Here is a 26,135-nt window from a genome sequence, read left to right on the forward strand (position 1 = left end):
CTGGAGATCTCTGTTACAGTTTCAAGTTGAAAATCTAATCCCTCATTCTACCAAGGTTAAAACATAGTCACATAATTTATATGATCAGCGTGGCATGTTTTCACGTGTGGTAGAAGGAGGCATAAATCGTGTTTGTGTGCACTTCAGCTGCCTACAGGGCTGCAAACACAGCGTGCCAGATCTCCCACAGGCCTGCAGAATATAGTGAAAGAGGGCCAGCAGATAGAGTGGCATGTACCCCCTGTTGAGATTTTGTAAAAGGAGACCCAAAGAGAAATGGACAGCTGAACCAACTTGCATGCCTAGCACATTAGCCGCACAGACTGTAAGGCTTGTGGTCCCGCTTAGACGTCTGTTTTCCTTTGGTTAGCATGTGCTCTCTTTTTACTCTCAGTGACAGTGGGCCACTGTTGAGCGTCTGGAGTAAACAAAGCAAATGAAAGTAGAAAACATTCCAAAACTATTCAACTGATAACAAATGAACTATTTCTTAGGTGTAGTAATCTGAATCAGGCTAAGAATAATCTCACAATGCATCAAATCCTTAAACAGTTGGGACATAAGGACGATTAGAACACAGACTGGACCACTTGTCTTTAATAAGACTTGAGATATTCCCACTGGCCTTACATCGCACATCAAAATATATCTATAGCATATACACGCGCCAGAATTTCAAATGAGAAAAAAAAGTCATGCTTGCACATGTGGGGGAGGGGGAAACGGCTTCAATTGTTAAATAGTGGAGGAGATCTCCGTTTACAGACGTTTGACCTTTGATGACTTACAGTTTCTTAATTGTAAAGGTTGCAGATTTATTATTACATCCAGTTATGCATACAATCAATCATAGCTGAGGTTTAGACATGAACCAACAGTATGTTTACACAAAGTAACAAGCCATTCTTTGTGACGTTTAATTTCAGATCTTCTGATTTCTCAGTTTACCTTTTTCAAAAACCAGTACAGGTAGTTTTGTACAAACCAGGATGTACAGTATCTGGGTTTTATTCATATCTACTCATGATAGAGTAGCATAAAATGACTCCCTTTCAAACAGCTTTAATCCACTGATCCAACCTTCCTTTTACCGATACGTAAAGTTCATTTACATTATACACAAAGTTGTACCCAGTCTTAATATTTTTTCTTTTAGTTAAATAACTAAAGAGCAAAGAAAACAGTTCTTTTTCAGTATACTGTAATCATTACTCAGCTGTACTATAATGTACAAAGGATGATACTGTTGAGTAGCAAGGTGCATGGAATCGGTGCTGCAAAGAGTTTGATGAATGATAACACTGTCGCAACGGTGCTGTATGCGGCAACACCTTTCATCCTGTTCTGTCAGTTGCTTTGTCGTCATCTTCTGTGACCCACTTTATCTTCGGAGGGAAGTATGCTTGCTTTTTGTTGATTGGCACAGGTCACAGGGCTCGCAATGCGAGTTTTGGCAGGACTAGGAAAGGTCAGTGGCCTAAGGCAACAAGCACTTCAGCGCTGGAATATGTCACAGGACCTCTGTGAATGAGGCAGAGAGCAAAGTGTTAAAGGCCAGATGGAGCAGCAGTCATACAAGCTTAATGAACATGCTAACAGACAAATTAAACTAAATGTTCAGCCGTGTTGAAGTGCGTAATGGCAAGGTCTGCAAACCTCCAACCTGGTGACAATGCTAAATGCAAAAGGATGCAAAACATGTTGCAGTTGCAAGGCCCATAAACCTTTACTGTCGTCTTTACATGGAGCAAACAGAAAGGTCGCATGACTCAAAGAAATGAGATAGGAATGTTACTGTTAACAGCGGCTACCATATAAAAACTCAATCTGACTGACAATGCCACATGTGGGACCGATGAGGGCCATATCCTCAACAAGTATGAACATTCAAATAAACCCTGGAAGCATGCCTCAAAATAAACCAGTCTCCCGAGAAACTGCTGTGTAAAATTAAATCAGTCTAACATACTAAAAGTCATCTCACATATCCAAATTTACAAGAGCGCATATAAGAAGTGAGAATGTTCCCTTTTTAATTACACACTTGACAGAAGTATGCAGTAGTTAAAAAAAGATGGTGAAATATTCATTAAAGTAGGGGCAAACAGAGGTAATCGTTCTATTTGGTTTACATAGTATTTCTGATCGCTGGTTTGCTTTCAGGATAACAGGTGAAAGTTAGGATCTAGCAGCAACGGGGAGGACAGGGTGCTGTTGACGTTGCTACTGGGAAGAGGATGAATGAGGAGTCATATGAAGCTTAATTACTCCAGAGTCCAGTTTCTAACCCCTGGCAGTGAAGCACTTGTGGATAGGGTCTCATCACCTCTGTCATTCTTGGAATTCCTCACTGGGTCCCGATCCAAGTCAGTGAGACACTTTGAATAAAAGCTGTCAACAGTATAAAGATACCCTCCTTCTCAGCACCCTTCCCAACACTATTTCTTTTATATCCCATCTCCACCCCTTTGTGAGTGTAGGTATTCTCTCCATGCCACACCTTCCTCTCCTCAGGGGGTACTCGCTTTCACAGGGGTGATGACTTGCACCTTATATTAAGTACACACTCAGGTTCTCTTGCTCCGTGCCAAGGACAATAACCCCATTTATGGTACCTTGTACAGCAGTTTTTAAATTGGATGATGGGAACTAGGTCGATGCAGATGAATCATGCCTGTATCTGCATAATTTTCATTGGAGATATATTTAGATTTAGTTTTTACCTCTGTCAATAAAACCTCATCTTTTATTTTACAATCTTGAACTCTAGCCTGAACGAGGACTTAAAAAGTTAACTAGGAGAGAAGTGGACTCACATTACAAAGCACAGCCAGACCTTTTCAGCACAGGTCACCCAGTTGTGGAAAACACTCCATTAATATCTCATTTCAACAGTGGCGGAACAATTGCTATTGTAGCTTTTTCCCCTGCGTCATTTCGTCTATTCTATTTATATTTTCATGAATAATTTCAGATTGTGTTAAGTAAATTGTCTTTTCCATGTTTGTGTTACAAATGTTTGCGCTGTTGTCACTTGTGTATATTAAAGCAGTTTGTAATTCTGTACCTGCAGCATGCTGAGGCTTCATGGGGCCTGCCTTTTTCATGAATGACTCCTCGCTTTCAAAAGAAAGGATGGGCTCTGTGGGCATGCTGGTCTCAGACTTGTCCAGGGCTCCGTTAGTGGAGTTGCCGTGATTTGTGAGATGGATGATGTCTTCCAAGTGGACAGTGTCTTCTTTCGTCGAAACACCGTTTTCAAGCTTCGTAGCCTGGACCCCATTAACTGCTTGGATTGAGAGGCTGTTGGAGAGGAAGACATAAATCATGGTATGGTTCTAGTCAGGATGGGTCCGAATGACTCATAAAACAAATGAGTCATCTCACCACAATAGGAGGATTCTTTTTTAAATGGTCCCAAGAAGCATGATCAAATGCAAAGAGTAAACATTTTTAAATACCAAATCATTCTCCCACTGTTATAACTGTTTACTGTTGGCCAGAATCATGGGGCTTCTTGTGTTTTCTCTTGAGGTTTACAGCAATGTGAACCTCCTGCTGATTTGATTCGTTGTCAACTCTCAGCTTGGTCTCCTGGCACAAGCTTTGTGCTGTTCATGGTGGTCTTGCATCAATGTGCACACAAAGAAGAAACGAAAGAAGCTTTAGTTTTACCTTTCCTTGACATCGGCCTGTCCGTTTTCTGTTTTGTTGTTGGGAATGCTGACCTCAGGCGTTGGCTGGTAGTCAGCAGATGCTAGAGAGAACAAAGCAATACAGTCATTAAGTGTGACCACAGAGATAAAACATCCTACCCCACACCGTGTGTTAACCCTGAGATGTGTCAGGCTAACCTCAACACACACACGTGTGCATCCTCTTTTCACTCTCTTAAGGAGAATCAGCACTTTTGGTGATTCTCTTTTGCTTTTCATTGTTCTTCTAACTGTTGGTGATAGTATCCACATTTTTTCTGTGTCGCAGTAACAGGAGTCTAGTGTATCTGTTAGTAGTTATTTTTTATCGTCTTCTTAGCTCCTATTACTGAGCTGGTACTTTCCTGGCATAGGAGGATATTTGATTAACGTAGGTGTACTGATTTGATTAAACACATGCTGCAGCTGCAACCACCATTAAAATATATAAACATTAGCACTGTCAAACTAACCGTCAGAACCAAATACAGAAAAAAGAACTAACATTGAAGACCAGGCTTTATCTAGCCTACATGACTCTCTACAGAATAATATATTTGCAAGCAATTCTGATCTTGCTGCTAAATATCCAAAACACGGTAAAGCAACATAGAGAAAATGATCAGGCTGGAACATAATGTTAAGTAAATAAAAGACATTTTTATTTTCTTTTTACATTGCACACCAGCTGCTAACTTCAGAGTCTTAATAGCTGTGCAGAAACACCTCCCGAGTGGGTACTCAACCCCCAAATCTGCATCCTTTTCAAAACGTTCACAGTAAAATGCCAAACTCTCGCCATCATCCTTGAATGGTCATTTAAACATTTGGGTTCGAACATTGAGGTACAGACGTCCAGTTTTCTGACCTCATGTATATCGTAAAACGAAGACATTCACACTCACACATGACGAACTAAAAGGCATTTCTGCCAGGTCTCAATCCACTTAATGGCTCGCTAGTGTCTCCTTGTAAAACTGCATTTCCATCTTACTCATTTATAACGTGTGATGTTAAAATTTCATTATTAAGGATATTGTTAAGTAGGGAGAGAGTAGTTTATGTTTGAAAACTTTGCAGCAACACATGTATCTCTGTTTTATTCAAAGTCTCTATAATGAATGTAGACTGCTGCAGGCTGTTGCCATAAGCTGACTCTTCCACTCAATTCTCCTCAGTCCGAGGGATTGGACAACAAACTAAGGCCACATGGGTCCTATTCTGCAAAGAGCAACTCCAGCTGTACAGGATATGAGGGGAAATATATAATAGGCCTTTTAAAAGTGCATCCCTCTGAATCTTACTCACAGGGGAACTGATAACAAGCATATGACATATCTGTGCTTTGTTTTGTGCAAGCTATGGAAGAGGTAAAAGAGGTAGACTGATATTTATGTGTACATCAGTGGAAAGTATTTTATAGACGCGAGTAGAATCTACCAAAATTGAGTTCTTTTGAGTTTAATCGAAGCAGTAAAAGTCTAAGAGTATTCTGAACACCAGCTGGCCAGAAGACGTCCACTTTGTTTTAAATCCCTTCCTAGATAACACATTAATGGGAGATGAGTTAAGCCAAATATCCTTTGTAATTCAAGCAGATTAAAGGCTTGTAGTGGGTAATGATTTCACTCGGGGATGTTTTGTAAAAGGCTGAGGGGAAGTCCAGACTGATGCTTGGCTTACCTTTGCTACTCTCTGCCTGTTTGTCATTGACATGTGCGAGTGGGGAGGACTTTGTCTCTTTCTGTGAAAGTGGGAGAGAATTTCAGTCACTTTTACAGCAAAGCTAAATTTTATTTTTTTCAATTTGTAAAAAAAAAAAAAAGTTGTTTGTTTGTTTTTTTAAATGTACCTTGTCACTTCCATCTGTCTTCCGTGTCCTCTTCATGATCTCCTCCAGTCGCTATAAAAGGAAGACAAAATGAATAAATAAAGGAATAAAACAGATAATACCCCACATGGAACCAGATGCTAACGAGCAGACGTATATTTTCTGTGCACTGGTGGACAACAACGCTTAAAATGATACTGGCACTTGTGTTATATCATATTACCAGTAAAACATGGGCTTCATGCAACATCTATAAAAAATATTTGGTTTGACTTGATGAAAAATTTGGCTAGGCTTATTCGGCTGGACTAGACCACACACCTTGTCGAATTGTTTAGATAGAAGCTAAGGGTTCAACTTTCAGTTTTCATTAGTTCTTTAAAGCAGTGAGGTTATTATGCTCAAAATAAACTGAAGCACATCGGGTGGTGGGTTAGACTAATAAGGGTAAAAACGCTGTTGGTGTACTGAGCTGGAACAATAGTGAATACTGAACAACAGGAAACACAGAAAGGGTAAGCGTGTGCTACACTGTGATATAGAGAACGCTGCATGGGTAATTTGTATGCACAGAGGTTTGAACAACATGCAAATTTTATTTGAGGACACAGCTAGCCTGGGACAGCTAGATCATGGCTGCAGCTGCCACTCATAAAAGTGAGGCATTTTTAAGATCCAAGATCATATATGGAGCGCTCACACGCTCACAGCTTTGGTATCTAGTTTGGCATCAAAATGTCTGTTTCAGGAGTAAAGAGTTGTTGTGCTGCTCGAGATACCTATAAACACCTGTGCTGAGGTAATAAGACTGAGTCTGTTAGGTTTGGTAGAGGACTGTAAAAGGAGTTTTGTGTAGTGCGACTGCGGTGCAAGTCTTTGGGGCAGAGGACATGCTGTTCTTGTGGGCTAATTCCTGCCAACAGAAAGACTTCAGCTGGCGGAGCTAGGCCTGGCACGCCTAGATAACAGCCTTTCACACATGGAGAGAAGATGAGGAGAGGGAAAGAAAGGCTTAGCTAGCCTGCAGAGGCATGATCTTATGTGTGTGATATACTTGAATATATGTTCACCAAAGGCTCAGGCATCAGTACACATGAGAAAGGATCCACACACAGATGACTGACACAGCTAGCTCGCTGTTATTAGTGTTATATATAGCTTAGCTCATTCACATTGTAAGCCCTATTAAATCATGGCATGCAGACAGCCGATCCAGGATAAGCCAAAAACATCATTCATCCTGTTTCAGGGATTCAACTTTCAAGCCTGCGTTTGTCATGTAAAAAGGGCCGACCTCAGGATGAATGTATCTTGGAATATACCACCATCGGGGGAGGAGAGCTTTTGTAAACCGACTACAAAATTGATTTTGGCATTACTCTGTATCGTGCAAGAGAACATTTTCCTCTTTTAAATCAGCCACTGCTTGGAGATGAACTTTTCCTTTCGAAATACAGCAGCTCCAAATCGAATGTACTTGCATGTAACGCTACTGATACATTCAGATTGTCATGTCTTGTCATCAATATAAAGGAAAACGATGGCACATGCCTTGAGGCTTTCAAAGTGCCAACAAATGCGTTTTAAAAACTCAGTAGCAATGTCTCCTTCCAGAAATAATGACTTTAAACATTGTTGTGAGCAATTTCAACTTCTTTTCATTGTCTGCATTTGGAAGGAAACCAAACATGCAGCACAGCTGAGCATGGACACCGTTAATGGTTTCATCTGGTCTTGCTGTCACTAGCATGAGACTGTTATCATAGGCACATGGACACTTTCTTCTGCAGAATGATATCTCAGTGGAGCTACGTGAAACTACTCACAAGTTGATTTATTTATTTATTAGCTACTTTGTCATGATTGCTGTAAAGTGACAATCACTTCTGAGTTTCTCACATGTATTGCATATATTGAGCGCCAAGCACGAGTGTCATTTAGTTCGGTTACATTCAAAAGAAGACAGACATTTTTACAATCTACTACACAATCCAGCTCCCACCAAAAATAGATAAACGGCACTACAGGCCAGTTAGAAAAAAACAATTTATTCCAAAAAAATCCAAGCTAGGATATTTTTGCATTTATGATCCTTTACAATCCATAAATATCCATTTCCTTTTTGGAATTCAGTTACTTGGCTGAAAGAAACAACACTGGCAGGACTGATGTATGGCCCTACCTTTTTCCTCTCCAGCCTCTCCTGCTCCTCCTTCTGGAAGTGTTTCTCCCTCTCCAGGCGCTGCTTCTCCGCCTCCTCCCGAGCTCTAGCCTCAGCCTCCTCTTTCTGAAACACACACAAGCAAAAATCCAACCACAACTTTAATGGCAGCAGAAGGGGGAAAAAACGTCAGCCAAAATAACATGCCTTTTACGAAACAAGGGTGTGGTTGCTCCCTGCAATTATTGTCTACAACCACAAAAGGGATATTTTTCTGTACCTTTGAGCCAAAAGGATCTATTTTCAACATTTACAGCTTCATGGGGGCGATTCAAAGTGAAAGACAACACTTAAGTCTTTGCATAATTCTACTGAATCGTGTTTAACCACAAATGCCACTTCCGTGACAAACCACAAGGGGGAGACAAAGCGCCCTGATCTGATAGCAACGTACATAGATACGGCAGTGACACAATTAATCACGACCCCAGAATAATCGATCACTCTGATGAATAACCACATTCTCTGTTTTCTGCTTATCAAGCTTCATTGTCATCTGGTTCTCAACAACCACTTCCGCAAAGACAAGAAGAATCAATACTGTTCGGGCAGATTATCTGGCAGACTGAAAGGTTAAAGGGGCCACATTCAGTGTGGCTCCATGTTCACCAGATCGGATTAATTTTTACCTTTAAAAGACAACAACATCCCAAAATAGGTGACTGGGTTTGTAGGATGAACATGATATCAGACAAGGTCAGTGTGAGCAGCACCTGAAAGGGCCTCATTGTTTTCCGTGTATGTTTTGGCATGGTGGGAAGAGTGGAATGATGTGGCAATACAGTGAGTTATCAGCTAGTTATGACTGTTGTCCTGTTTTATGCTCGTCTAACTAACCAGACCTGATGAGTGACTACAAGACTCCTTTAAATATACTTGATACTCTTCTGGAAACCAGGGGCAGGTTGACAGCATACCTGTTTCTGCAGCCGTAAATTCTCCTCCTGCTCAGCTTTGGCCCTTTCCTGAGCCTCCTTCTCCTCTTGCAGCCTCTTCGCTTCATCCCTCTTCCTCTGCTCCTCAGCCATGGCTCGTGCCTCCTCCTCCCTGCGTTGTCTCTCCTCTGCTTCCCTCGCTAAGCGTTCCTCTCTCAGGATCCTGAAGTGTTTGAATACAAGGTTAAGATAAGATTATTTTTTTATTTAACCATAAAGTCTCTTGAGATTAAAATCTCTTTTTCAAAGACATTTTATCTACAAAGTCATCTGCCAAATGCTCTGAATGTCATAAACAATTTAAATTGATTTATTCGTAGTGTAAGCAATGCGAACCAGAAAGGAAACAATTGGAATTAAGAGTGCCGAAAAAAGATCAAATCAGTTTCCAGGGAGTAAATAGTTACTTGCTGTGGTCAAAATCAAAATTCCTGATGGTTACACATCTGGAGATAATGCAGAGTGAAGACTCATTCATCTTGAATGTGCTTGGACAGTCCATCCAGCAGCCCTTCATGATTTGCCTTACATGTAACCATTTACACAGAATTTGCCCAGAAAATAGCCAAATGTCCAGAGTGGGTTTATTCTGCTGCATAAACAACTACTACTCTGTATCTACAGCTTCTTCCTCACGATGATAATACATGCATTCAATATAAGCATAATATATGTATGCAAAATGTTGTTTTTGCCCAAGTATTTTTTTATATTTATTCCCACTTATAACCTTTTGTACAGGTTTTGGCATAGCTGACAAGAAAATGAGAATATTACATAGTTCAAAAACTTCCCACAGCTTACAGGAATTGCAAGTCACCGTTTTGTCTTTGCATGCATTTTAAAAACCAGCTGACCTCTCTTTCTCTTCCTGTTCGCGGCGTTCCTGCTCTTCCCTCTCCCTCTGCTCTCGGGCCTGTCGGCGTTTCTCTGCCAGAATACGAGCCGCCTCCTCTGGGTCATTCGTGCCTGCCATGGGCTTGGCGGATGGAGAGGGTGCAGGTGACACTGTACGCACAGAGGGAGAGGAATGGGCTGGCTCAGGCGAGGAGGAAATGGCGCTGGTTGTGACTGGTGTGCCTGATGCATTGGCAGTAGCTGAGGATACCACAATGGCAGGAGCCACAGGGGAACCTAAAACAAATAACAGTATTGTAAGATGAGAGTCACAGAAATGTATTTGCTTTCATAAAGAGATGCCTGTTAATTATTATTAAACTGTAAACAACCACAGCCATTCACCCTACAAATGCAATAATTATATATTTAAGACTGATTAGCACAGCCTCTTAGCTTTGTGTGTGAGAAGACCCCGACCACGATCTCTGTGTGGCTCATTCAGTGTGCGCCCTTTATTTCCATGACTAATTACGCTTGACGGTAATCTTTGACCACTGTTTCAATTTCACTGCATGTGTTTTTCTGTTCAGTCACAGGCAGAGGGAATCTCTTTGGGAACACAATAAAAATAGAGAGAAGCTGTTCATAATTGAACTATGTCACCAGTCTGCCACAGGGCTAACACAGAGAGACAGAGACAACCATCCAAACTCACTTTGGACAATTTAGAATTAACCTCATTTCACTAACTGCTTGATTTGATTGAATTGATTTGAAATTAATTATAGTCCAGTCTGAAGGACATGATTATCACTCTTTTTTGTACTCACTCTTTTTCTCTTCAGGGGTGGCTGGCCTATGGGGCTGTCTCACTCTCTCAAGAGGGGCAGGTGAAGAGGTCCGGTGGTCTACCCTAGCAGGGGTCCTGGCTCTTTTGGGCCGGGCCTTCGGGGTTGACGGGCTTCCGCGTGCTGACGGAGGCTTGGGGGAGGCAGCAGGGCTGGGAGAGGCAGTTCTGCCCTTGGGTGTGGCAGGGGATGCTGGCCGTTGTCTTGATAAAGGACTAGGACTGGAAAAAAGTAAAAACAAAAGCTGAAGGATGGAAAATTGTGTCAACAGTTCTCAGCATTGTTCTCTCATACCACATTATTTATTTAGACCTGGCCTGAAATGCTTAAAATGGCACATGTCCTTAAGAAACTCTGACATCGACACAGGTTCACAGCAGTCAAAGCACTCAAACATTGCATCATGCCTTATAGTGCATTATCAGTTAGCATCCCAGCAATGCAGCAGGGATGGATGCAACATAATGGATGTTGGAGGAACAACATCCATTATGCTGAAGATTTTTTCCCCCCTTGAGCCTCTGGCGCTGACTGCTCTGCCAAGCTCTTTGCTGCCTTTTTGTTGAGTCAAATGAAATTGATTTTTTTTCTTCTTTTCTATCCCTTCTGTCATGGATGTCATTTATTCTGGGACCAGGGGATTAGAGGGTAAATTCTTGGGTATTCACTCAATGCATATGCTCAAGCAATGCATGAAATATGAAGTCTTTGCAGCACAGACCCAAACAAACCCAGTCATTGACCAGAAACAGGCTGCAGGTCAGGTGCATCCAAGGCTAATCTGGTTTACAATGCAGTTTTTGTTTCTGCGTATTTAAAAGAGTAAAAAGGGTGCGTTATTACAATTTAGATTTCTTAACTGGTTCTAAGGTTAAGGAATAATGTAAACTTTAAACTGAGATGGTAGCTTTGACATTTTGACTTTACATGGGGGTTGGAGCTTTTTGCTAGGTTTCCCAGAGGCCAGACATTTATTGAAAATGTTTAGCATTGAACTCAGGTTTCTGTGATTTATTTTTGTGTATATGTGCCAAATGTGGATGCTTCCACGCATGCGCTACATGGTCCAGGGCCTGGATCAACTGGTTAGCAACATCTGAACTCTAGTAGTATATATGGTGAATATTTTAATCCACCGATAAAATAAATAAGAATAAGAATATATGAAATTGGCCACCAAATATGCTTAACTCGAGACTGTTGCTGATATGCTGACTATCCAAGAAAACTCTATACTGTAAATAAGTTGCATGCTAGCATGCTATCCCCTCACTGATTTCTATATAAGTATGCTATACAGTCTGTTGAGTCTTTATTGTTAGCTTCATTTTGTCTTTCGTTTTTGTAATTTCACTGGATTATTCTTCATCATAAGTTATTGATAGCACCAGTTAGCTCTACTATGATATCATCCTGGTCTGAAGTGATTAGATGATTTACTGACAGAAGATTGATCTGTGAGCTGATATCAGACTAAAATGTGAAAAGCTTAAATTTCTCTGTTCGACTCAAAACGTGTTGATATTCTTTTGACATTTTGTAACTAAATGGAATAAAAATGTTGCATTGCAGCCATAAAATATATATAACTCACAGTACTGATAGTGGGGAAATATTGAAGCCAATATTAAACCTGTTAAGTGTTTTACCTTGGATCAGGTCTATGTCTCATACTAGGTAGAGACTGTCTCTTCTTCAGCACTTTTTCTTTAGTGATGGCACTTTTTTCCATTTCATTCTCCCTTTCTTTGTCTTTCTTTTCCTTCTTGTTTTTATCCATCTGTATAAGAAGAATGGAAAATATCAACATGCAAAGCAAAAAGAAGCAGATTTGTAGCGGCATATAGATTATATAATAATGTCATATAGGTAATTATGCTGACTTACAGGTGTGGAGCTCCGCCTGCGTTGACGCTGGGTGATATCTGGTGAGCTGGACGTCACCCTCCAGCGGTCAGAGCAGCGGTGGTGCGGCTGATGGGCACACAGGGTCAACGGACTTGCTGAGGCTGAACGAGGGCAGAGAGGAGAGTCTAAAGAACAGAGCAACAAATAATTAAGCCTTGCCAACATTTATATACTAATAGTATTCACTAAATTCACACTGACGGCAACAACTCATTTGAGGCTTTTAAAAAAAGAAGAAAACTTACGACCGTCTTTTCCATTTGTGAGGACACTAGCAGCACTGCGGCTCCGGGCGAGGAAAGAAAGAGTTGGTGTCATCAGCCGGTCGACTATGCTGCTCTCCCATGGACTCAATGCAAGGCTGCGCGCTGCAAGAAGGAAAAATAAAATAATCAATGCGTCTTTTTCAATTATCTCCAAAGATACATGATAATGGGATGCCGTGAAACAGAGGAAGCTCTGTTATATCTCAGCTCACATTCGTGGTTAAACGAGAAATGTTACTCCTCACCCAACGCCAAATGTAAAGTGTAGAAGTGTAGTGTAGAACTGCATCTACAATTAATAAGAACCATACAATAAAACCAATAAAACACCAGTACCACTTAAAGAAGAAAAATAGGCCAGTATATGTGTCCACTGTAACCTTGACCTGCATGGGTACGACCAAAGAGAAGAGGGGTTATCGGTAATTCTTTTGTAGACAGCCTTGGGCACAAACGGAGAAGAAGCAGAATCCTGCGTCTCATTTGGGTGTAAGATGTGGAATGAGTAAGGTTTGGGATTTCTAACTGTGATGAGAAAAAAGACAAGTGAGGAAGTTACCTGTCTATTTTTTTTTCTACCAGTACAGAGGAACAGTACCTGCTCCGAGGAGAATACATTAAGAAAATGCTGACTCACTGACTAACTTTCTTCTCTGACTGTGTAGAAGTATCCAGTGGCCTTGTTAACTGTAGAGCTATAAAAAGCTATACTCATCTTAAGCTTGGAGGAAAGTTGTTGATTCAGAGACACAAACTCGATTTAAAGAAATCAACAAAAATCAATTAAATCAATAAAAACATTTAAGACAAAAAGACGGCTGTGATTCAGTACGTTATGGTGACAAATGGACACAAAAGGACTGGGCACATCAGGAATGAAAAGGCCATCACCACACAATTAACCAACCAAAAGAAAGTAAAAAGGCACTAGGAATACTCCCATATCAAAATATGAGCATGCAGAGCATGTCAAACAAAACCACAACCCAAAGTTTGGAATGAAAAAAAAATAACTTGTGATTTTGGAAGATGGAAATGGGTCAAATATCAACCATCAAGCAAGAAGAGGATTGAAATCAAAGGGGAAGAAGTAACTGAAAAAAGACAATGATGGACGGGTTCGGTAGTGCTGGCAGTGTCAGAATGATGGACATTTAAAACAGGAGCGGGGCATTCCAGATGTAGCCTTACTTCTGTTGGGGGAGTTCCAGAGCGTGGCGGAGGACTTGGAGAGTCGCTTGTTTATAACAGAGTCCACGTGTTTGGGCAGGTTGACCGTTGAAACAGAGCATCTGCCTAAGAAGCCAAAAGAGCGCCACACAGATGTTCACACAGGTCACATGGTTTGAGAAGAAGATGTGGAGCTTGTGTGACGTCACGGGCTATGCTGAGGTGATGCCTTTACAAATTTATACCCACTCACTGTAAAGGCAACGACACCAAGTGTAATCCATCCCAATCCAAGGCTATTCTTGTGTGCTGACCGCACAATACCATCCATTGATTGCAAACATGCACACGGGAAAAGATCTATTCACCTCTGCAAGCCTTCAAGTGTACAGACAGATCACCCGTGGCACAAAACATGCATTTAAAGAATGATATTTCTTTGTGGATACTCCTAACAAAGTGTCACATAACCAAACTCTAACTGTACTGTAGCAGAGTATTATTACTCTTACAATCAGATATTGTTTCTGCCAGCTCAATAAAGTGGAAATGAAAGAAATATTATTTTTGTTTTGCTTCTTCTTGTTTCTTTTCCAAATAACTCTGTACCACTTTCTATCAGCACAATTTCGTTGGTGAGCAAGTAACTCCAGTAAAACTACCACCAGTGATGTTTGTGGATTCTTCGACATAACCTGGACATGACTTCTGTTTTAAAAGTTTTATGTTAATTTTTAGGTGTTAAGACTAAACTAAATTTGATACAACTTATAAGCACTCAGCCTCAATTTATATAATCTAGTGCAAGCAACTCTCATAGCTACATTAACTAATTAAGGTAATATCTGCACTTATCTACTATTGCAAGACAAATATAGAAGGAACCTTTAAAAGCCGCCTCTTCAGGCCACTAAAACAAACCCAGTGAAAAGAATGGCACATTAAATACAACCCTGACAAGGAAACATGTGATGGGAAGTGGCTACAGGGAAATGTAAACTAATTTCAAAGCTGCTGACGTAAACTGGCGCTTCAAAAGAGCAACCATCCATGTGCAATACTTGTATCTGTCCCAATTTCATATCCCTTAAACACAGTCCAGTCGATGGAAAACCTTCACTTTCTCCAAATGACTTGGACAATTTAGTGGTCACGGAGGTGCAGCATTAAAGTCGGCCGAGCATGACTGTGGGTTTAAACACACAAATCCAGCACATGATGCAGTATGCTCTTTGATTGAGGCTAAGATGTATACATCTGAGCATTTCCAAAGGACAAAAACAAACAAACATCTAGAGCTCTCAAATGTTACACTGGCGCCTATTTACACTTGTTTACTCCCATCGTCTGACCGACAGCAGGCTGGTGAGTGAGGGAGGAAAAGGAGATTGGTTTGAGTGTCCATAATTCCCCCGGCATATGGCTGAAGCGATTACATGGCATGAGATGGAACATGGGACACTTCATGTTCACAGGAGCTTACGGTACAGAAGCATTCATCAAAGCGTACCACCAAGGCTCTGATCTAATTGGCTGTTGGACTGTCAAGACACTTATTAGCCCCAAATTAAGCAATTACATACAACAAATTTAATCTTGTTGCTAGTCAGCGGTGCCGTGCTACTTACTGCAACACACATACACTTGTGCAATCAATACAGTCTGGTCACGATCAGTGGCTAAGAGCCCTGTAGCAGTGTGTTCAAGAGACAAAACAGTGTGTACTGACAGAAATGCGTTCAAGGAGGAAAAGCGTGACTGATGTAGTAAAGACGTATCCAGTTTAAAATATAACAGAGTACTGCTGGCAGTCTGCTGGCATCATCTGCCTGTTATAACACTGCAAATGTCTAAGCTATTGTTTACTGCTGGGAATAAGAAGCAGGCAATAAAATTAGTTTTGGTGTATCGTCTGAACAAGGTGATAATGCACCGATTTCATACTGCAGCACATCTAAATGCTTCAGTAGTGTTACTGATATTTTTTACAATAAGTGAACAAAGATTTGCTGGTTTCATACTATCAAATATTTGTTTGGTGTTAAATCCATCAAACAAATATTGATGTCTGCTCCACCAAGAGAATTTGATGTGCAATTATTTTAAACTGCATCATTAAAGCAGGTCTGTTATCTGTTTCTTTATTTTGTCATCTACATAATGTTGGCCAAAGTTTGAAATAAGATCAGCCAACAACCCAGACTTCAGGCTGCTCTAAACTCTTAATTTCATACAGCTTTTCTCCTACTCTTTGCTATGAATGATGTCATTGACCACAGATATCTTTAATAAGGCCATCTCAGACACACGGTTCTGAGTGTGAGCGTAAACGACAAACCCAGCTGCTTTTCCCATCTTCTGTCTACAAGAGGCAGCCAATCAGAACAAAGCTGACTAAAAAGGAAGAGAAAAAGACTTCAAATAGTTTGTTTCAAACAGCAAATGAAACAAACAAAGGTTAATAGAGACGATTTTGAAAAATGATCATGCAAAGTTGCTATAGCTGAAACATGAAAGTCCCATTTTAAAAAAAAACAGATCCAAGTAGAACTGATATAAGTAATACTGAGGCAAAATAATTTTCTCCTCAGAAAAACTACATTATCTAGGAGGCACCAGTATACTCACCCTCTTTCTGGCTTGAGTTCTGGCTTAGTGCACCAGCCCACGACCATCTCTGCTGTCGGATTTCTGCCCACGTCTTCTTTGTTGACCTGTTGATGGCCGCCTGATACCGTTCCTGAAACAGATACGAGAACAGATATCAGTCTTTAGCATGTGAATTCATTTTAAGACTATATGGAGGGATGGCATGTATGTCTGTGAACTGAGCAGCCTGAATCCTGTGTAGCTGATGAGTGCCTGACGAAAATCCTAAATCCCTAAATTGAAACTAGCAGCTGACCTATTTCAGGTGCTCTCCCAAAGACAGAGTGCATTGAAATTTCACCTTAAAATCTAGAGTCATCATTTTCAAAGGTACTGAAGCATCACATTACACGTATTGCTTTTCCAAACATACTTTGTTTTTCTCTAGTTTCTGTTTTTGTCTCTCCTCCAAGGCCGTTCGCCGCTTTTCCGCCTTGATCCGCTGCTCCTCGAGCTTCCTGCGTCGTTCCTCGAGCTGTTGCTCCCTGAGCTGCCGCGCCTTTTCCTCCTTCTCCAGCCACTGGGTCTTTTTGGCCGCTAAGAGAAGGCAGATAATATAGTCAGGAGAGAAAGAAATTTTCCAGTTGAATGCTGAAAAAGAAAAGTCCTGTCTCCCTCCACTGTTCTATCAGAATAATATATATCACCCCAATTACACTCTCTTTGAGAGTCACTACTTGACATGTTGAGAGAAAAAAACAATAATCCCAACATTGAAGCAATCCCAAAATCAAGCAACTCTGATGTAATACATTACATAAAGCAGTCTTTGTAAAAAAAATGTTGCTCTTCACATCAGACCTCTTTTTGAGTTTGGAAAAAATAAATTCAATACTGCATAAAACCAAATTAGATGGATGCAGGACTTCTGAATTGACATTTTTATGTCATCGTAATCGCATACAGCTTACACTTCAGCTTCAGTAAACCACACACTTTGATATGGAAATCACCTCTTTGTCACAGAGCCATTCAAAAACAGCATGAAGGAGGCTTTTGCAGCTGCCTCTCTGCGTACACAACTCTTCGTACTTCTTTAAACTACAAACCTCCACAAACAATCGGCTTTTCAAAGAAGTAAAGCTTTGCGCCCTGAAGCACTTGATGCACCAAAATCAACTGATAGTGGATTTCAGACTAGAGTGATGGATAATTGCAGAGGCGCTGGAGGCTAGGGGAACTGAAATTTATAAAAGTTATACTGAGGCCCTGCATGTCAGCATCTCGCAGCAAACACAAGCACTAACTGCTGCAGTGCATATATCAGAGTTCGATGGCCCCGATTTGAGACGTACCTTAACTCTACCTTCCACACTTAAAGCTTTAGGGAACTTTAAGTAGAGCATAGTGGAAACTGTTTTATAATTCACCCATTTTTTTTCAGTGATGAGACGAGTAGGGGGAGGAAATGGATCCCAGCGCCTACAAATACAGTTTTCCACATCCAGTGTTTCCTCCCTTCTCAGAAGGGAAACCTTTAGTTCAAACAAGTGTTTCCACTCTTTCCATGCAAGTCAGGTCTGTGACATATGTTGATTACATTTTTAAATTTGATTCTCTCGCAGTTGCAATGGATTTTCAGAATATAGTTGTGGGTTGCAGGAGGAAATGAGCTGGATATTGGCTGGGGTCTTGACGGTTACAGTGTACCAGAGTGACACTGACCTTCCTCAACTCTCTCCTGACAATGATCAGCGCTGACAAGCAGCATCTAGACCTGCTACAGTATGGTCGTTAAATAGTCATTGCCAAAGGGCTGCGCTAACCCTGGTACATTAAGTATTTATACCTCCTCACCAAAGATGGACAGGGTATGAGAGTAGCATCTATCTATGCAACTATAACAGAACAAATCCAATAGCAGATGAGCTCGTATATGTAGATTTTTTTTCTACTTATACCTCTGCTACTAGAAATGGTTCTGGCGATGTGGTATGGCAAAGATCTCTTAAGCTGATATTGTAAACACAAGCTTTGGCAGGATTGCATCTTTTATCCCAAGCTGGCTGAGAGTATTAGATCAGACCCCTACCATCTGGCGTCCCACAGTGATCACCCAATTAGACTGATCCACAGTATGAAGTCTGCTGACCTCATCTTACTGCCATCCAACACAAATTTGGATTAGACAGCAAAGCTTTACAGAAAGTACGAGTGTGACAACAACCAGCTTTAAAAAAAGAACTGTGTTGTGTGACTTTCACGCAAGTATCGCTGTCCGTACAGGCTGGGTGATATACAACTCGGCTCGGTATCTGAACACTAATTTACATATTTTCCCTTTTAAGAACATTTTGAACTTTTTTTGTCCTGTTTGGCAACATAAAGTTGTTTATATATAATTTCACAGCCAAGATAAATTCGGCAGCAAACCATCAATTCATCCAGTTAGATGATTATCATGGTGGTTTTGTGGCTTGGTGTTTGTACATTTTTTTTTAATCCAAAGAGTTTTGTGGTGACTGCTGTTAGAACGTGGATAAACAATAGTCAGTGTAAGGGCGGGCTTCTCGTCACCCACAACTTCCTGTTAAGTAACAGGGTTTTCACACATAAATGGTGGTTTAGTGAGTACATGATTTTTGTTTAAGTCATATTTATGATGTCCAGAGAAAGGGAGGGCGAAATTTTACATTTTTGTCACAGGAAAAGAGGAGGGTTAAAACAAGAAACATTATGAGGATTAAATAAATGAAAAGGCTCTAGGGCTGGGTTTTATTACCAAAAGTCAATATGCAAGTTTTGTCTTTGCAGCACTTAACTTGATATATTTTAAAAAAAAAAAAAAAGTGTAATTATGCTTTAAAAATTTACAAAAAAAAGCTTTATTTTTGTTACACTATTACTGAATACTGGATCATTGAGCTTTTGGTGCATTCCCCAGCTCTAGCTATTACTACTGAACTTCATTAAGCTGAAACTGAATGATCAAAAAGGGTCTTCATTGGCACCACCACCACCACCACCACAAAAACATAGGTGAGTGGCTTACCTTGCAACTTGCTGAGCTCTTCTGCAGGAGTAAAGGGTGAGAGAGAAGATAGAGGCAGCTGTCAATCATGCAAAGCAGTGCATGGCAAGTAGGCAAGTGATAATGTGAGAGCCACGAGTTAAACAAAAAGAGAAACAACTCATAGGTGCTAAGAGAGCTGTGACATTGCTTGAAAATGCATCAGTGTAAGTTGGGGCACTTTCTCGCCTTTCACAACTCGTTATAAGTTATAAAAGTTATAAAATATTCAGCGCCATCAACGTGTACGTTTTTGTCATTCGTGCAGCATTTTTGAACAATGTGATGTGTATCAGTTGAGCTAAAGCAATGGTTTCGTTCATACAAAAACAATAAATAAGCGTCTTGATAGTGCTCAAGACTGTTTCAGCATGCATGCAGAAAACAGATGTTCACTTGTCTCTGGTAAAATGGTGGCTTGGCTTTTACTGATTTTGGCCCATTTTCTGTAGAAGTCCAAACTACCTTTTTATCCTCTCCAAGTGTCTGTGTGTATAATATTGAGCATGCCTTTTGCGGCCTAAAGCCAACCCAGTAGCCAAACAACTGCTAACAACCTCCTCCACCCTAACACCAGGTGGAGCTCTCTATCCATTTAAAAGAAATGGCCTCCCACCCCTGGTTTTTACTTACCAAGATATTTCGCTTTCTCCTCTCGCCGCTCTTTTGCAAGCTTCTGCCTGTCTTCTGCCTTCATGGCATCTAAGATTAGAATTAGGGCAGAAGAAAGAGGATTAATGATAGGCATCACCTTGCATCATCCAAACTGATTAAATCATCTCCAGACACTTTATATATTGTAAATTGGAAATTCTGGTTATTATATAGCGCTTTTCTACTCTACTTGGGGACTCAAAATGCTTTATCCAGCATGTCTTATTCACCCATTCTCTCTCCCCCCCTCTGTCTCTCTCTCACAGACAGACACACACACACACACACACACACACACACACACTGTTCTTTCTATCTACCATTTGCACACACATTCACACTCTGATGAACGCATCAGGAGCAACTCAGGGTTCAGTTTCTTTCTGAAGCAGTATTTTAAATCTTGGGCATGTACATGTTTCTTTGCAGGTGCAAAAAGCAGCTATAAAGCAGATTTGCACATCTGAAACAACTAACAAACCATGAAAGCCTGAGAATGATTCAGTATCTGCAGATTTCTAGCATTGCATCTCCCAGTACATAAGCATCTATCTAAAGCACACCTACTAAGATATGAGTTAAAGCCTAGTCAAGGGCACCTTTTGAAGATATAGAGAATACATCATTTACTCATAACTTCTACAATCTTCTAAAAGCCCCACAGAAAACCACTCCATTTCAAACCATCCTCAGCTGCAAACTGACTTGAGGCATTAATGATGCATCTGACCTCATATAAACAGAAATGCAGTAAATGCCTTCTTCACTGCTATAAAGTCATTGCAGCGATGGCTTTTTAATCTCTAAATGGCTCCACAAGAAAATCCATGGCATAATGCATTGACAGGAAACTTAATAATAATACTAATAATAATGTGTATTCTATTAACTAGATTAAGATACAACAGGACAAAATTAAGAAAATTCTGCCAGCAAGCCAATCCCATAAAAACAGAAGCAGCAGCATGTGGCAAATACCAGAAATCTCGTAGTGTGGGTGACTTGAATATGTTATAACTAAATTATATAAACATAGCTGACACAGTAATTTAAATTTTGGGCATGTCTAGTGAAAAATGCTCAAACAAGCCAAAGGCACACTTTGTCTTGGTATGTGAGCCAAAGAATATATCAATAAAGATAATTTACAACTAACAAAAACAGTCAGTGTGTTAAGATGTGGTTGGTAACACATATTAAATTAACACTTATAGTAGATGTTAAAACAGATTTCAGTTGGGCAAAGGTTAATTATTTTTTCTTGTAATTGCATGTTTTATCCTCAACAGTATGTATCCAACTCATTTCTGCAGACTCTCCAAATGAATTAGTGTGAAATACCATTTCTACCACAGCCAACATACCCTAGTACCACCCACTGAGAACAGTGACACAGAAGGCATTCTTGATCATTCTTGAGCCTTTAGTCTACATCATCCTCCTCTATCTTTACGGTCCAGATGTTCAGCATCAATCACAAAGGAAATCACTCCTCAGCAACATCGAATAGGGGGAGGTGTAAATCATGAAGACGAAAACAATCTGCCATGCAGCCTCCCCTAAGAACAACCCCTGACCTACATTGATATTTATAGTATGTTGGAAATGCCACGTGCGCGGCCTTGGTAAGTGTTACTTGCTGATGTTCGCAACTCACCACCATGTTAATCATAAAGTCAAATGTACAAGGTGTCCAAGAGGAAAACAGATTGGCCTAGAAAATAGACACCGCACCTCGTAGTGAGTTTCAGACTGTTCACGCTTGCTCTTAAAATGTCAGTTCTGTTATTTCTTTGGCTCCAAACTTTACAAATGGAGCAGCGCAGGATATACGGATTACTGGGGTAGTAGTCAGGATGCAAGAAAATGAGCATGCTTAAGAGACTTTCACTAAGTTAACAATTTGGCCTTTGCCACCATTAACATCTGGCATAATCACAACACTGAAACAAACATTGCAAGAAGCAAAGCAACCAGAATCTTTTGGACAGAAGTCAGACTGAGCTGTCTAGCAAAAATGTTTAAACAGCAAAGACAGTTTCCTTAAAGAGTGCTTATCATTTTCATGATATCTGTGTGTAAGGTGCACACCTTACATAAAGTTTGGAGACCCAGGACAGGGCAAACTTTGGCAAATAAACCAAGAAGTCTTAATAGAACAAAAAACAAGGAGGTATCCAGCTGTGCAGTATTTTCTAAGATTGGGAGACACCTAGAACTTGTGGGGGTGTAGTCCTGTCACTCTAAGAGAATAAAGATCATGACCACAGTAAAATGTTATTAGCTGAAAAATAAAAAGAAATAAGTTGTTTTTTTGTTTTGTTTTTTAAGAGAAAGGCACTTTTTGAGTCCTAGTGGAACAGTGTGGAACAACTACAGTGCAAATGGCATGAAAACCTCAATGCCTTCTTGGAATAACTCTTTGAAATGGAAATTTCAATATAGGTTCCATCTGCAGACCGTTCATTGGAGATTAGTGAATAGCAGTGATCACCAATAGCTATCCACTTACCAAAAGCTAATTTGTTCATATTCTGCAGAGATATTTTCCATGCTAATATAGTTCAGGCTAAGCTGTTCTCACATAACATAACATCCTGTGCAGCGATTGTTCCAACACATAAAGATAACCTGCAGCAGCTCTATTGGATTTTGCTTTGTGTCTGAAAGCCTGTGGTCACTGTGACTCCGATACTGGCCCAAGAGAGCCGAGTTCACTCCAGCTTAATGCAAAAGTGTAATTATACCATTACCAGTCAGGCCAAATTCAGCCTCCATTAATTTTAAGCAGCTAAACGCTATCTAAGGAACACTTCAAAAGATAAAATCTTTCATTTTTGCTCACCTCGTTTTGACTTGAGGGCTGGTGATGCTGGTGACGCAGGTGATCGAGAGATAATGTCAGATTTTGAAGGGGTCGTCCGTCTTCGGTCTGTATCTTTCTTAGCTGGAGAATCCATCCTCTCGGTGTTGTCCGTCTTCAAAGGACTGCTTTCCCCCTCTGGATCAGGTCTCACAGGGTTTGTGTTTAGAACTGGGCAGGGAGCTGGTGGAACAGAAAAATACAAAATAAATTTAAGTTAGTAAATGAAGAGCCAAAAGGTAACAGGAATACGTAACTCAACCTGTTTATCTTCATTCCATGTACTACTGAGCCTATGAAGTAGTTCAGTGTGCATGACGTAAATTTCTTGAAGTGTGAGGTGGAGCCGACTGATAGGAGAGGATCTTTAAGAACAACATTCTCACCACCGAAAGAAAATAATCCAACTGAACACTGCAAAAGTAATGAGTGAGATGTCTCTGTTTCTGTACGAAATTCTTTCAAAGACTGAAAAATATTATCAATTGCAGAGATTGCACCATTTGTCAAGAAGCACGAGATGATAAGTCCATGCCTCCTTTTCTGTCTCTACACATAATAGCATTTCTACTGTGCTACCGATTTATCGACAGACTGGCCTGTACAAATAGCCTGAGTCTCTGGCAGAGCAAAACACTGTAATTGCTTTTTGGCATCCTGATGATTCTATTGAGTCATTGGAAAACAAAATCAGAGTAATCATCTATCCAAAAATCCTTAAACATCCTTTTTTTAAAAAATGAAAACGACTCAGGAGCACACAGTTTAGGTTCAGCAGTCATCTGTAGATTTTTGTATTTTTTTTATTTATTTTTTTTTGGGGGGGGGGGAGTGGCCTTTTAGGGCGGCAGCTTCACTAATAGCACTATGACTCACATTTGGCAGGCTGCTGAACTTGAATCTCTAACTCAAACATTAGTTTGCCCAGGCTTTGACGGTCAAACAAAGACCCTCATGGCAGGGACACTTGGCTTTGTCCACTCAGCACTGTATCCCTGCACTCCCCGTGGAACCATGTTGGGGAACAGTGTCTTCTGTATAGTGTCTGAAGGTACACACTGGGGCAACATGCTGTAAATTATTCAGACTTATCCAAAAACAGCACAGACAGTTGGGGGCTGTCACACGAAGACAGTGAGTGCACTGAAGATTTACTATAGAAATGCTGTGCTGTTCAACAGTTTGCATAGAAAAGGAACAATCAGCAGCGAGGCCAATTCTGTGCAGCTTCAAAGGGAATTGATCAATTTTTGTGTAAACTGTACAGTGTGCCTCTTAAGCCTTAAATGGACTGTGGAACTCAATGCACACACACACACACACACGTCTGTACGTCTGCTGCCTTGTCCATAAAAATCTGAAAACAGTCTGTATGGATGAGTGCCATCCAAGAGAGTTGGTCAACCTCTAACTACTGCAACTGCAGACACTTGGTAGCATTCAAAAAGTAATAAAGACATATGGCAGAGGTTGTCTGAACTCTGCTTGGCACATAGACAGGCTATGTAAACAATCTGGGAAATGAAGCCTGTTGCTGATGAACCTGAACTGCACAAAGGCTGACAGGCAGTAAGAGTCTATGAAAGAGTTCAGCTGGGAGACAAGACAATGCAATTTCATTGTCAAAGCATGCCACTATTAAATAAGCATTCCTCGGGCAGTGATGTGCTGTGACAGAGAGGGGCCATTGTTGTGGTCTCTGCATAGCAACGGGACAGCAGCCAAACACTGCAATGACAGTGAGAGCGGAAAGAAAGAGGGGGATGGTGGTGAGATAGGCGGAATGTAGACGATGAGCACTAAAATCTGTTCGGTGCAAGCCTGCATAAAAAAGGCTGATATAAGAGCCAATAATGTTTCAAAGGGGAAAAAATACCACAGGAAATTACGCAATGTAATACAACAAGAAGGGATATTTTTACTGGATTTGGTCAGGTTAAATCATCCAGATTATGTCTTTGCACAGAAAACTATTCTTGTGATTTAGTAATTAAACCCTGCTACATTTTTTTGGCTACACAGAACCTCAGGTGATGACGTGAAGTCTCAGGTGATGACTCACACAAACCTTATCTTGGAATTTATCATCTGGCCCTTTTTTCTCACACATCCCAGAAGGCAGATATGACAGCTAGACTACCAAACGTGGTAGGAGCTGGTACAGCTCTAACATTATACTCTGTGAGCACTTTTCCATACACCTGGGAACTGGAACCACAAAGAACTAACTCGTAGGACTGTGTGGAGCTGGTGACGGGGTTACTGTACTGTATATTGGCAGTGATGAAGAGAATGAGAACATAGAATACTCTGTTGTGTAGGTGGTAGTGACAACGAATAGCAATGAAACCTGAGGTAGAAAAAACGGATGGGAGTTGAGGGAGAGGACTGCTGCTGTGTATCAAGAGACTGAAACAAGGGTTGATTGATACAGCTCTCTGCTGTACATAGTTTTTGTAGACCTGCCATTTCTTCTTTTGAACCCCATTTGTTCAGTTTTCTCAAATTTAAGGATACTTCACACTTCACATATGTGAAATTTGTGGCTAATAGCTCTTGGGAATCATCTTAATAGTGCAAAATGCTATTTTATCCCCATCACACCATTTTTTTGTACATTCAAATAAAGAAATGGAAACAAATTATGTGTTTTTGTCAGAGGGTGGTAGTTGCAATTGGTGTACACTCAACACTGCTTCATCCCTTGAGTTAGGTGCTTTTTTATGCTTGAATGATTTGTGAGTCAGTAAAGCTAACTCACAAAGTAAAGCTGCATATTTGATTTGGCAGATTTTTATGCTGCATGTCCTCCTTTGTGCAATCCCCAATAGATTCATCTCTCCTTCTGGGATCAAACCATGGATTTCTTTTTTGGGTTTTTTGCAAGGACTGGCCTGAAAATGAGTGAAAAAGCAGCCTACGTCCAAAGAAAAACTTTGAAGGTTTTTCAGAAAGCTTAAGTAAGTATTGCTCAAGAGCACTGAACAGACAACAAGAAATCTTGGCTTCTTGGAAATAAAATATATAGAAATGAGGGTTAACAGAGTTTTGCACAGTTCTGTATATGTCGATGGTTCTGCACTAATTCACTGACTGTCAAAACTGCATATAAACACAGGAGACACAAAGCCAGGAACCAAGGATGCACACAATGAATTGTGAAGCGGTGCACAGAATGTCAGCACAAGTTTGTTCACAAGTATCCTCCACTTATCACCTTCAACATAAAAATGTCAAAGACGTCT

General features: G+C 40.5%; 1 protein-coding gene across 6 annotated transcripts in view; it reads right to left on the minus strand.

Moving 5' to 3' along the window:
* Positions 1 to 579: 579 nt before the first annotated feature.
* Positions 580 to 26,135, minus strand: part of map7d1a (MAP7 domain containing 1a) — a 41,539-nt gene continuing 15,983 nt past the window's right edge. For 2 of the 6 annotated variants that reach the window (XM_063486719.1, XM_063486724.1), the window contains exons 2-19: positions 22,873 to 23,073; positions 20,007 to 20,075; positions 19,356 to 19,376; positions 16,737 to 16,900; positions 16,343 to 16,454; positions 13,736 to 13,840; positions 12,524 to 12,646; positions 12,258 to 12,403; positions 12,020 to 12,150; positions 10,353 to 10,591; positions 9,540 to 9,816; positions 8,665 to 8,845; positions 7,709 to 7,813; positions 5,548 to 5,598; positions 5,379 to 5,439; positions 3,676 to 3,757; positions 3,068 to 3,303; positions 580 to 1,521 (exon numbers count right to left, since the gene is read on the minus strand). In XM_063486719.1, the coding sequence (XP_063342789.1) occupies positions 1,511 to 1,521; positions 3,068 to 3,303; positions 3,676 to 3,757; positions 5,379 to 5,439; positions 5,548 to 5,598; positions 7,709 to 7,813; positions 8,665 to 8,845; positions 9,540 to 9,816; positions 10,353 to 10,591; positions 12,020 to 12,150; positions 12,258 to 12,403; positions 12,524 to 12,646; positions 13,736 to 13,840; positions 16,343 to 16,454; positions 16,737 to 16,900; positions 19,356 to 19,376; positions 20,007 to 20,075; positions 22,873 to 23,073 (2,315 nt within the window). In that variant the 3' untranslated portion in view covers positions 580 to 1,510. The remainder of the gene's footprint in view (positions 1,522 to 3,067; positions 3,304 to 3,675; positions 3,758 to 5,378; positions 5,440 to 5,547; positions 5,599 to 7,708; positions 7,814 to 8,664; positions 8,846 to 9,539; positions 9,817 to 10,352; positions 10,592 to 12,019; positions 12,151 to 12,257; positions 12,404 to 12,523; positions 12,647 to 13,735; positions 13,841 to 16,342; positions 16,455 to 16,736; positions 16,901 to 19,355; positions 19,377 to 20,006; positions 20,076 to 22,872; positions 23,074 to 26,135) is intronic. The other 4 variants (XM_063486721.1, XM_063486720.1, XM_063486722.1 and 1 more) reach the window with 4 other exon arrangements.

Source organism: Pelmatolapia mariae, linkage group LG10_11, assembly GCF_036321145.2.
Source record: "Pelmatolapia mariae isolate MD_Pm_ZW linkage group LG10_11, Pm_UMD_F_2, whole genome shotgun sequence".
NCBI lineage: Eukaryota > Metazoa > Chordata > Actinopteri > Cichliformes > Cichlidae > Pelmatolapia > Pelmatolapia mariae.